We start from the raw sequence: 12,904 nt of genomic DNA, 5'->3' as shown, positions 1-12,904 counted from the left end.
TACCTTAATTTCAAAATATTAAAATAAAAAAAATAATTAATTAATTTTAATATAAAATATATATACATATATAAATTCTAACTTAATATATATATATATATTACCATATATTATATTATATATAACATATAACCTATGGTTTAACATTGTATCATTTATAGTATAACCTATAGTTTTAAACCTCTCATAAGTGGTATTTAAAATAAATCACATTTATATTAAATTCAACAATATGAATCTAATTCATATAATTAATATTTGAATCATATTCAAGTATTTATTTTCTCTCAAATAAACTTTATATTATAATGTATCAAATACATTATAGCAATTATATCATATATAATTAAATTAAATTAATTATATCACATATGATTAATTCTCTCAATTGATTTGAATAATTCAAATTAATCCAAAATTGATTCATATAAATCTCCGTTGAGCTACAAAGGAGACCTCATGGACCTATAACTTGAAGCTCTAACAATACTTGAATAATTAATTAAACTCTTTAATTAAATTATTCAACATCAATTAACTGTCGTGCAGTCCATTAAATACCAACAACTTCACTCTTTACACTATAGATATATTTTTGTGTCCATTGAATATAACCAGTCAATAGTGTGATGACCCTTCACAAATTGCTCTTAAGTACAACTAGGACAAAATTATCGTTTTGCGCTTGTAGTTACATCTAACTTCTTAAGTACCACTGACCTCTCTAATGAACAATAAATCATAGTTCAACTATGACTAAACCCCTCTAGGCCTAGGAGAGGGTGTCGAGACACATTGTTCAAGCCTCGAAATCAGCCTTTAAGGGAGAAATTTATCTACTTTTCCCGACATTGTGGAAAGATTGAATTTCGTCCTATGTAGTTGTGTTCCCAACTCCCCAATCAAACAAATCCCCAAAATGGTAGGCTTGTTGAGTTGACGGTCTGGCCACTCTCACCCATACAAATCAAAGGACCGCCTTCATGAGTAGGAGTTCACAACTCACTCAGGATTCAGGTCATGTCACCTATGGTCATTCTGGTGAAATGTAAGTCTCAATTATGAACGATGTTATATAATGAGATTAGTCATTTCGTGCTCCAGTCTTATACAAACTTCTTTGTATAGAATACTCTCGCTCACATGTCTCCACATGAATGATCAAGATCAAATAATTTGTAGCATTTTATAACAATTGTAACATCTATAAGGCGGGCCATACTCGCGGTGTCACCAAGATAAAGTAGCCAACCTTATCAATCTACTATAGACCATTTAGGCTATCACTTAAACATGATCCACCTATGTGTCTCTACATATATGTTTAAGGTATGAAAGATAACCTTGGATGTTAGTTTATTGGTTTGTGGGTTTAATAGTACTAAATGTCAAATAAAATATCTTATATTTTATTAAATAAATAAAATGTTTGTACAATACAATTAAAAACTACAAGATCCTACGAGATTTAGGGCACCAACCCCAACATAACTGACTTCCTAGTCTTCCAAGTTTTTCAAAAATCATCGACTTTCCTTTCTAACTTTACCCTTTAGGTTCCCCTGAATGCCAAACTCATAGACTTTCCCTGAGCACATAACCCTCAGGTTTTTTCTGAAGCCTTTGCTCTGACTTTGACTAACTCTTTCTATCTTTTCCCATCTTTTTTGTAAATCTTTGCTCTGATACCACCTTGTCACACCCCTCCCGAGCTTACCTCTTTCACCCAAGAGGAGGCATAAGAAAAGGATATGTCAACCCTCTTATGACATCTACTATCCTTCTACCATGCTTTGTTTTGAATTAAACTTAACATAATATATGCAAGCAACTATAAATTAATAAACCAACAACTATGAATAACATACAGACATCTTGCACAATCCTACTGAGGTTATCGTATACAAATTTATTTACAATCTAGGACTCTGAACCTGCCTCCACTGAGGTTACAGAGTACATAATAACTTTACAACTTAAAGGACTTTTAGTATTTGACCTATGAACTCCCTGAGATGATGGCAGACTGAACTGGTAGAACAAGCAACTAGTAACTCTGGAACCTTGGAACTCTTCTGTTATTTGGGGGAAGCGGGGAAATAAAACAATTTGAAAGTATGAGCTGGGGAACCCAGTAAATGGTATATTTTATTCGAACATAGGTTTTACTATAGAAATTTATTTTGAAAACATTTATGTGATGCAACATCAATAAGATAACTAGAACTTTACATTAAACCTTTGGAACATGCTTGACATATTCTTACTTAGGACATCTTGAAAACACCACTACTTTTAGAAAACTTCATGATTCATAAACCTTCTCAGTTAAAACCAAATAATAACTTTACTTCAGAAAACTTATACATAGGTTGCCTTAAAACTAGCTTGCTCTTAAGCTGTCTCAATTAAACTAGAGAATTCATTCTTATAAAATACCAATAAGTCCACGTAAAAACATATTAATTTTCCTCAAACCAGAGGTTAAACTTATAAATAGTTCTCGTAAAACTAGGAAAACATCATACTTTCTATCTCAATGAAATTAGAGATTAACTCATAAAAATTGCAGTAAGTCTAGGAATACAACATAATACATTTTTTTAATGGAACAAGAGATTAAATCATATAAATTTCCAATCATATCCAAGAAAAATCACACACCCTGTTTATCCTGTATCCATGTGCACATGTCGACAATTTCCGCTAGACATACTCGAGCACGGTAACAATTCCCGTCAGAATATGCTAACAATTCTAGTCAGATGTCTACGAAGGATGCTAACATTTTTGGGTACGTGGCGATATGAAATCTATTTCCCTCAAACCATCGTTAAACATCATACATAGTTCACATCATTCATCAAATCCTTTCTAGAAACCATAGATAAATCATGTGCATCTAAGTCATGCTTAATGGATATAAATCATGTCTTGATATCATAAACAGGCTTATTTTAAATCAAATTAGAAATCATAGCATATTATAATTCCAACCTTTTGAAAACCTTAGATAAAAAAAGCCTATATAAATCATGCATTGAGTTCATTTGTTAAACCATGCTTACTAGTACTTATCATAGCATAGAAATATACTTTACAATAAAATACTTTTCAAGGTATAAAAACTACTCAGAGTAGCTAGCTCCCTTTGATCCTTAGGCTCACTAACTTCCTACTCTAACCGGCCCTCACTTTAACCATGACAGCCTCCCCCATCAGGCTATCACAGAGCATGGTTAGGCGCATAGTGTTGGGACCTACAACACTAGGTGCTAATGATAGGCATAGGCGTTGGGACGTGCATGCATGGCAGCTGGTGTGCGGCAAGCTTCGCACAGGGTGGATGCTACTTCACTCCCCACACATTTCCATTGTTTGGTGCTCAAGATACTCGGTGGTCGTGAGGCTGGCGTACACAAAGTGCTTTTGGCGTGTGACTTGGACGCCTATCGATAAGCCACTCCCAATGCATAGCTTCTTCAACCTCCAGCTGGCCATCCAGGACACAACAGGACAACATCTGACAAACATTTAACGAAGGAATATTCTTTTTTAATTAAACTTACCGAAGAAGTTTTGATTCAAATACCTCGATTTTTTTGTTTGTTTATAACTAACTTTGTAAATTGACAGTTGGTATACTCTATAAATATCACTAATTTTAAATTCAAATCAGAGAGTTATCATCATTTTCTTAGTTTTCTGTACAATCCAAAAATCTACATGCAATCTTCATGAGTAAAAGAATTCAGATCTTCCCATGGACATAGGCAATCTTACTGATCCACGTAAACACCATGTCTCTGTCTTCTTGCCTTATCTTTCTTGTTCATTCAAGTGTTTCTTTACTGCAACTTGCACGCCAATCAATTATCTTTCGAATCGCATTGAATAATATGATTATCGAGTCAATCGAGCATCGATTCTTTGCTATCGAGTAGCTTTGAGTACATTGTTTTCACCTTCGAATCGCACCGAGTATCGTTCAAGAACTGTCGAGTACGATCGAGTATTAGTTCTGTTGTCACCGAGTTCCATCGAGGATTTAATAGAGGTTCGTCAGACGAAGAAGAGAATTCTCATCGAGGATCGAGTAGGAAGCAGTCGAGCATCAAGTTCCGAGTATCAAGGATTTGGCAGAATATTTTTGAGATATTTCTTCATCTCTCCAACGTTGATCTTAAGTATTTGGGCCTTGTGAAGAGTGGTCAACCCAACAATTTTTGGTATCAGAGCATTTAAAGATAATCAAGGTCAACTTTCCTAGAGCATCAAGATTCTCAAGAAATGAAGACTTGATACTCAATCAGATCAGAAATGGTTGTTGCAAGGTATGAGATTGAGAAGTTTGATAGGAAGGGCATTCTGGCCTATAGAAGGCCAAAATCAAAGCCATTCTTGGATAGCAAAGAGCACACAAGGCCCTTTTAGACCCATCAACTCCGCCCTCCACTATATCAACACAAGAAATAGAAGATATGGAGCTTACAACATATGGGACTTTGCTTCTGAATCCCAATGATAATATTTTAAGGCAAGTAATTGATCAAGACACAACCTATAAGATGTGGGTCAAGCTAGAAGGTTTTTTTGCAACTAAGGTTCTCCCCAACAAGTTGTATCTAAGGGAGAAGTTCTTCACGTTCAAGATGGATTCTGCCAAGCCTCTTTCAGATAATTTGGATGAGTTCAAGAGGATTGTCTTAGAGTTCAAGATGCTTGGTGAGAAAATTGGTGATGAGAATGAGGCTTTTGTGCTATTAAACTCTCTACACGAAGCCTATAAGGAGGTTAAAAATGCTTTGAAATATGGCACAGAATCAATTACCACTGATGCCATCATTTCAGCATTAAGAACTAGAGAGTTAGAGCTTCAGTCAGTCAAGAAGAAGCAGCCTAGTGCAGAGGGGTTGTTTGCCAAGGGGAAGAACAAGCAAAACCAGAAGGGAAAACAACCAGAAGGAAAAACCAAGAAAAAGAGAAGGATCAGAAGGGAAAACAACCAGTCTAAGGGAAAAGCAACTACTGCAAGAAGAAAGGTCACTTGATGAGAGATTGATACAACCTAAAAAGGAAAAATCAAGAAAAAGAGAAGGATCAGAAGGGAAAACAACCAGAAGGTTCAGTGGTTGAAGGTTCCTACTTTTATTCTGATGTCTTAGCCTCCACCAGAAATCAAACCAACCAAATAAATCCTCTTGAGAAGCATGACTGGGTACTTGACTCCGGTTGTACCTATCACATGACACCTTCCAAACCTTGGTTTAATACTTACAAGGAAATAGATGGAGAATCTGTGTACATGGGAAACAATGAAGCCTACAAGATAAAAGAGGTTGGTTTAGTATCCTTGAAGCTAGAGGATGGATCAATCAAGCTTCTAATAAATGTGAGACATGTACCTTTGCTGAAAAGAAACTTGATATATCTTGCATGTTGGACTGCATTGGGTGTGAATGCAGATGAAAAGGTGGAGTTCTTAAGGTGATCAAGGATTTTAAGTTGTGTTGGTAGGTGAGAAGGTCAATGACTTTTACATTGTGAGAGGAGTATAGATGATGACAAGTGCCTACACGGCTTCAACAGCAAGCTTAACAGAGGCTGACTTGTGACACAAAAGACTATCTCATATTAGTGAAAAAGGGATGCAAGCACTATCCAAGCAAGAAATTATGCCCAAAGGTACAAGTGAGCGCCTTTGTAAATGGTCAGTTGGAATACTCTATAAATTTTTGTAAATGCCCGAAGCAAGGAATTTTTGTTTGTTTATAACTAACTTTGTAAATGGTCAGCTGGAATACTCTATAAATACCACTGATTTTAAATTCATATAAGGGAGTTATCATCATTTTCTCAGTTTTCTATAAACAACAAAAATCTGTATGCAATCTTCATCAGTAAAAGAATTCAAATCTTCTAGTGGACGTAGGCAATCATGTCGAACCACGTAAACACCGTGTCTCCATCTTTTTACCTTATCTTTCTTGTTCATTCAAATGTTTCTTTACTACAAATCGTGTGTCATTCAATTATCTTTCAAATCGCATCGAGTGATCTGAATATCGAGTCAATCGTGCATCAATTCTTCGCTATCGAGTAGCTTCAAGTACATCGTTTTCACTGTCGAGTCGTACTGAGTATCGTTATAGAACCGCCGAGTACGATCGAGTATTAGTTCTGTTGTCATCGAGTTCCATTGAGGATTTAACAGAGACTCGTCAGACGAAGAAGGGAATTCTCATCGAAGATCGAGTAGGAAGCAGTTGAGCATCGAGTTCCAAGTATCAAGAATTTGACACAATATTTCTGAGTCATTTCTTCATCTCTCCAGCATTGATCTTGAGTATTTGGGCCTTTTGAAGAGTGGTTAGCCCAACACTTACTTTGCATGGATCTCTGATTCTGTTATATTCTAATTCACGTGGGTTTATGAGTCCAATTTTATTTCAATATCAGGATGGGTTTCAAAAAGTGGGATAGCCTGAGGAAAAAGAATTAGCCTTGAATGAACATCCTTAACGCAAGACGAGGTTGAATGGAAAAAAAGTGAAAAAATGGGATGTTGCACTCCCCCCAAGTAATTGCGTCAGAGATAAGCTATCGTCGAACTGCAGAGGTCATCCATAAAGCGATGCCTGTTAAAATGCTGATATTGCATTATGGTGTAAGCATATCCATACGTTTCTAATGGGGAAAGTAAAAAAGGCATAAGCACACCCAAGAACGGGTCATTCATACAAAACCCTCCAATTATTTGATCATCTTTGAATATTGCATTAAAAATTACTTCGAGTTTTCATATTAATATTTTAATAGAAAATATAAACATGCTCGAGACGAGACATCCATACAAAAAAACTCTAATTGTTTTATCATGTTTGAATATTGCATTAAAAATTACTTCGAGTTTTCATATTAATATTTTAATAGAAAATATAAACATGCTCGAGACGAGACATCCATACAAAAAAACTCTAATTGTTTTATCATGTTTGAATATTGCATTAAAAATTACTTTAAGTCTTCATATAGATATTTTAACAGATTGTTTAAGAAAATTTTGAGGTAGATATATCTTTAAAAAAAATGCACTTTTAGCTATAAATTTTCACGAATATGTGCATTTAATCCCTTGAGTTTCAATATAACTAATTTAGACTCTCAATTTTGTAAAATAGGTTTGAGAAAGTCGCTATCATTTTATAGATTAATTTAATATTTTTATACTATTTTAGTTTTGATATGACATTTGCAAATTAAGAAAGTAAAAAATATATATTCCCTCCCCTCATCTTTTCTATGTAAAATATCAATACAACATAACGGTTCTTACCCAAAATACCCTTTTATTATCATGGATATTACAATGACATATGATAAATACATTGCTCTCGCATGCATACATCACATATACAAAAATAGAAAACAAGGCTTGAAATAAAAAGTTCGTCATAATTAAACTCCCAAAAGTCAACTTGGGGGAAGGCAAACTACATTACTATTGGACCGTGAAGATGCAAAGGTAACCGTGGGGTGACCAAAACATTAAGAGGAACCACTTTCTCATTCGCCATCCCAAAATGCTCCCTCATATCAATCGCTTTGTCTGTAGGACTTTTGACATTAAAAGAATGCAAAAACCCAGCCAAAGCAAAATGCACCATCTGAAGCCCAAACGTAATTCCAGGGCACCCTCTTCGCCCAGTCCCAAATGGAATCAACTCAAAATTATTCCCTTTCAAACCCACATCTTTATGTGTCGTCAAAAACCGCTCCGGCTTGAACTCGAACGGGTCGGGCCAGACCCGAGGGTCGGTTTGGATCTTCCAAATGTTTGGGATCAATTGGGTGCCTTTGGGGACAAAATAGCCAGCAACAAAACAATCCTTGTAGAACTCACGCGGGCCCAATAAAGGTCCTGCTGGGTACAGTCGCATTGTCTCTTTGACAATGGCTTGCAAATAAACAAGGTTGTCTATGTCTGATTCCTTCAGTTGCCTGTCTCTTCCTACAACTTGGTCAAGCTCTTGATAAGCCTTTTCCAGGGCCAATGGGTTGTTTAGTAATAAAGACATCGCCCATGTTAGAGTCACGGTGCTGCTTTCAGTTCCTCCAGCAATCACATTCTGTATATATATAATACAATCTTTATTAGATTTACTTGAAAACATGTTTTTCTTTTTTCCATTTTTTTTTTTTTTTTGGGTATTTGACATGAATTTCACTTAGAGTGTGCATCCTAAAATGCAACTAAAAAATATTAAAATATTATAAAAAGAAGGTATAAATATCATTTTGGTCATCGTACTTTAAAGTTTGTTCAATTTTAGTCCTTATACTTTTAGGCCTCGTTTTTTTAATTTTTAAAAATTAAATCTATAGATACTAAATTTAGCTCCAATTTTCTTCCTTTGTTATCCTCTTTTTACTGATTGTTTAAAAAACCAAGCTAAAATTTGAAAACTAAAAAAGTGGTTTTTAAAATGTTATTTTTATTTTTGGAATTTGGTCAAGAATTCAGCAATTGTACTTAAGAAAAATGCAAATCATTGTGAGAAATGAGAAAAAAAATAAGCTTAATTTTCAAAAATCGAAACAAAAAACAAAATGGTTACTAAATGGGAGCTTAATTATTCAATTTTACTTCTTGTACTTTTAACCAATATTAAACTTAATTCCTCAAGGTTTATTATTATTTTACCAAAATTAATTAAATAATTATAATAATTTTCATCCAAGAAAATACGATGTTTTCAAATAAAACAAAATAAATAAAACAAAATAACAAAAGGAGAGAGTACCAAGGTTGTAGCTTTGATAATTGTATCTTGATCGTAGTAACTCGGAAGCTCCTTGGCATGACATAAGGAAATTAAAGAATCCATAAAGTCACCATCTTTTTGATCGAAATCATTAGCTGATCTTTTCCGTTTATGTTCTAGGAGCCAACGTTCAAGAACGACGTCGATTCGTTTCGCTATCTTCTCCATAGCCTTAACATGGCCATTAAATCCAAGCTTTGCAACCAAAGGAATATAGTCTCTCAATAACCCTTCACCCATCAAATGGAATGACTCCCTAATTCGCATCTGCAACTCTAATGCATCATTTTCATCTTCCTTAACAGCATTTGGACCTACACATCGTTTTCCTATGATGATCTTAAGAAGCATATTCACTGTCACATCCCCAAACCAACGTTTCATTTCCACTGAAATCTCCTCCATTTCCTTCTTCTTACCACCCCATCTTGTGTACAACTCTTTCAACGATGTCATCACCTCACTTAACATGACGCTCTTAACCTGTGCGGAAATATATATTAAATGATGACGGATTATAATGGTATGTAACTGAGTTTACATCTTTAACGTTGTTTTGTTCCTGATTCTAATATAGTTAAATCTCTTTTGTTGTTTCTAAAATTGCTATGAATTATCTTTATAATTCCTCAAAATTAAAACTTTGGATAAGATATCGATTTTTATCTGGATCTAGTTGGTTCGTTTGATTTGTGCTTGAGCCAGATGATGTAAAGTTGTCATCCGATTCTTCAATAAAATAAAAATATCTTTTTGTTGTTATCGAAGACGGAATTTAAGGTAATGAATGTATAGTTTGATATGAAAGTTGCATTTGAAAGATGTAAAATTAAATATTAAGTTAATTTTGAATGATAAAAAATGTGTTTAAAAGTGATTCTAACAATTTAAAAATCCCTTCCGATATTGATTATTAGAAAGTCTGTTATTATTGTGCTATATCAATTAATGATTAAACCTATTTGGGAACATCCTTCCACAAAAAAGAAAGAAAAAATAAACTATTTGGTACTGTTGACTCAAATTCCAGCTTCTAAAATTAGATCCAAATACCAAAAATCAATCCTTACTTTCTATAATCTATAAACCAAATAGAATTAAAGTCTAAATTGAATAAAATTGTATCTAACAAGAAAGAGTTTAAAAATTACCGTTTCAATACAAACTAGTAACCATTTCGTTTTTTGTTTTTGATTTTTGAAAATATTGCAAATAAATTTAAGAGTGGAAAAGTGTTTATAAGACTAATTTTAAAAAACTAAATAATTATTAAATGGAATGCTGGCATAAACTTCTGAATCGAATGGTAGTTTAAAACCTGATCCACACGTGGGATGGAGAGGAGCTCCAAGTGAGTAATTTTACGCATATCACGCCAATAAGGGCTATAAGAAGCAAGGCCAAACATGGCGAAGTTGTAAGAGAAATTCTTTGAGACGGAGAGCTCCGGCCGTGAGGCTGCGGCGGCGTCGTTAATGCACATACTTTCTTTGGTCATTTCCCAATTACTAACCACCAAAGCAGGGCGAGAGCCGAGATTCAACATAAAGATTGGCCCATATTTGTCAGCCATGGCTCCAAGAACATGGTGGGGAAGCTTCCCGGCCTTGTTGAGAAGATGGAGGTGGCCGATAATAGGCCATGATCCCTGCGGCGATGGGACCTTCTTCAGCTCACTAACTACCCTAATTTTCAGCCACTTTCGTGACAGATAACAACAAGAAAAAATGAAGAGGAAAATAATGATGGGTAATTGGAACTCCATTATTTGTTTGTTTACGGATTGGAATTGGATTATAGCTGGCGAGAATGATCGTAATCGATCGAGTTTTTTGGTTTATTTATAGTGGCTCGACAAGAACACTGACAAGTAAATATCCACCACAGAACCAAAATACTGTTTGATGAGCCTTCACTATCACGTAACAATAAACCACAAGATCAAATTTCTTATATGTGGATGTGGTAGAAAGCCATCTCGAAACCTACCTATGCAGGTGTGTTTCACAATATATTCGATGATTGTATTTTCATTGAGAAATTTGATCTAGTTAGTTACAACGTTTTTCTAGTTCATATTAGGAGTGATTTTAAATTTGTAAAATACATATTAATCACTCAAATTTAATTTTACACGATTAAATACAAATTTCATATTTTCAAAATTCATTCTAAATGATTAAAAACAAAATTGATTTTAACTCCGTTTAACTCTTATTTAAGGCTTACTCCTCTTCATAGAAGCACCCACTTAATTACATCATAACTACTTTCAACTTGAGAATTCTACCGATATGGCTGAGATAATTGTTCTTACTTACATATTCATGATCACTTTCTGACCAATGTGGGATTTTATTCGCACTCTTAACAGAAGTTCCATTGAGAAGAAGCATTAAGTTTAGGGGAGCCTAAACTGCTCATTAGAAGAATAGCTATTAGCGAATCAAGATTGTTTAACTATCAAATAAGAATTCCTTCATAATCGCTTGATTCTACTAGAGAAACTTTTTTTATTTAGGCACTGTGCCTCCCAGACGTAAGTGTGGTTACATCCAATTGAAATACCATCTCTATATATTAAGTTTGTCTTATCTATCTCTTGTTACTAGCACGTCATTATATTTATTTGTGATATTGTGTTTGATATATGAAAAGTAGTTACATATTCATCGAAATTTCAGACTTATGTAGAATGAATATGAAAGTGAAAAAGATATGTTACAAATTGAAAGTGTATTGAAATTATAAAAGAAAAAATATGTGAATAAAACTAAACACAATTTTCATTCAATTCATTATTAATTATTTTAAAATTAACCCCACGATACTTTTAATTTTCAAGATTAGTTTAAATCCACTTGTTGGTCCTGCTCACTTAATTTCTTAAATTCAAGAAAAGCCCAAATGATGAAATGACTTCAGCTGAACAGATCCATGATCCAAAAGTCTTAGTTAATTTGTCCCAAAACTTGGTAGGTAGATTGCTTGGATCTGGTTGCTCCACAACCTTCCAACTGATGTGCAACACATGGTTATTACCACTTTCACTACTTGATGGAAGAGACACCACTTCTAATAGGAAAAGAAAAATGACAAACAAATTTTATTTTCTCTCTCTGTCTCGTTTCAGTCCTCTGTTTACAGAAACTCTCTCTAACCATCTTCTTTTTCGATTGTTTGCGTGAGTTTACTGTGTGAATGAAGAAGAAGATGAAACATGCAATGTGATAAAGAGAAAGAAGAGAAGAAGAGCTACACAAAGATGTATGTGGTTAGGCAATGGAGTGCCTACATCCACAAGAAGGAGAAGAAACTTTTATTATTCAAGAGCTAAGTCACTCTCTGTACAGATCTTGTAGCTTTCTTGTAAGTTTATCAAATATCACACTACTAAATGTAAATGATGCATATTTATAATTTGAGCTGATACAAGTAGTTACATAACAAATTATAAAGAAATTATAAAAAGCTGTTGAAGACTTGATTTGTATGTTTGAGCTTATTTTATACTTCATAACCACTTATAACGACACTAATAATTTAATTTTTAAAATATATTTTGCTTACTTTCGTATTGTTCAATGATAATATTATATTCCTAGTGAGAGTTGGTGAAAGTTAGTGATCCAGAGAGTTAGTGAGAGTTACTTTGGAGTGTATTGGCAGGTATACTTTTAATTGTGTTATCATGTTTGCCTCTTTTTTTTTTTTTTTTTTTTTGGCTTTTAATTATTTCATTAATATGCTTAATCATCTTCGAAGCTAAAACAGTAATTTGCATCTAAGTACACGTGTTAGCTGTTAGATGTTTCAATTAGATGTGCAATTGTTTCTTGAGTGCATGAACATAATTCTGGACACATTATTTTTGTTTATCTTACCATAGGAGGCGTATTGAATTTTTCTTTATCTAAAATATGTCATTTTACTCCGTTTAACTTGAATTTTTTTGTGCATTTTAGTATCATTAATCTATGATTTTGCTGGTATTGAACAGTAGAGAGGTAGATTTCAGCGTTTAGATTTAAAATCAAACTAAAATAAAACATTTGGAGTCAAAAACGGTACGCGGGACT

At 33.9% G+C, this 12,904-nt stretch overlaps 1 protein-coding gene across 1 annotated transcript; it reads right to left on the bottom strand.

Annotated features, from left to right (window-relative positions):
- Window positions 1–7,316: 7,316 nt before the first annotated feature.
- Window positions 7,317–10,653, bottom strand: LOC120086145 (cytochrome P450 82A3-like). Its single transcript, XM_039042616.1, has 3 exons — window positions 10,144–10,653; window positions 8,805–9,308; window positions 7,317–8,129 (listed from the first exon to the last, which is right to left on the bottom strand). Exons 1-3 carry the CDS (start codon window positions 10,588–10,590, stop codon window positions 7,494–7,496), a joined length of 1,587 nt encoding a protein of 528 aa, XP_038898544.1. The 5' UTR covers window positions 10,591–10,653; the 3' UTR covers window positions 7,317–7,493.
- Window positions 10,654–12,904: the final 2,251 nt, after the last annotated feature.

Source organism: Benincasa hispida, chromosome 9 (genome assembly GCF_009727055.1).
Source record: "Benincasa hispida cultivar B227 chromosome 9, ASM972705v1, whole genome shotgun sequence".
Lineage (NCBI taxonomy): Eukaryota > Viridiplantae > Streptophyta > Magnoliopsida > Cucurbitales > Cucurbitaceae > Benincasa > Benincasa hispida.
Note: the sequence above shows the minus strand (reverse complement) of the source record. Positions and strands in the feature narration are given on the sequence as shown.

Bases quoted from the DNA above. Each gene is read 5' to 3' on its own strand.
- LOC120086145 (XM_039042616.1), bottom strand. From the start codon at position 10,590: ATGGAGTTCCAATTACCCATCATTATTTTCCTCTTCATTTTTTCTTGT. The intron at 9,309-10,143 runs GTTTTAAACTAC...ATTTCCGCACAG, and splicing joins CCATCCCACGTGTGGATCAG to GTTAAGAGCGTCATGTTAAG. The intron at 8,130-8,804 runs GTACTCTCTCCT...ATATATATACAG, and splicing joins TTATCAAAGCTACAACCTTG to AATGTGATTGCTGGAGGAAC.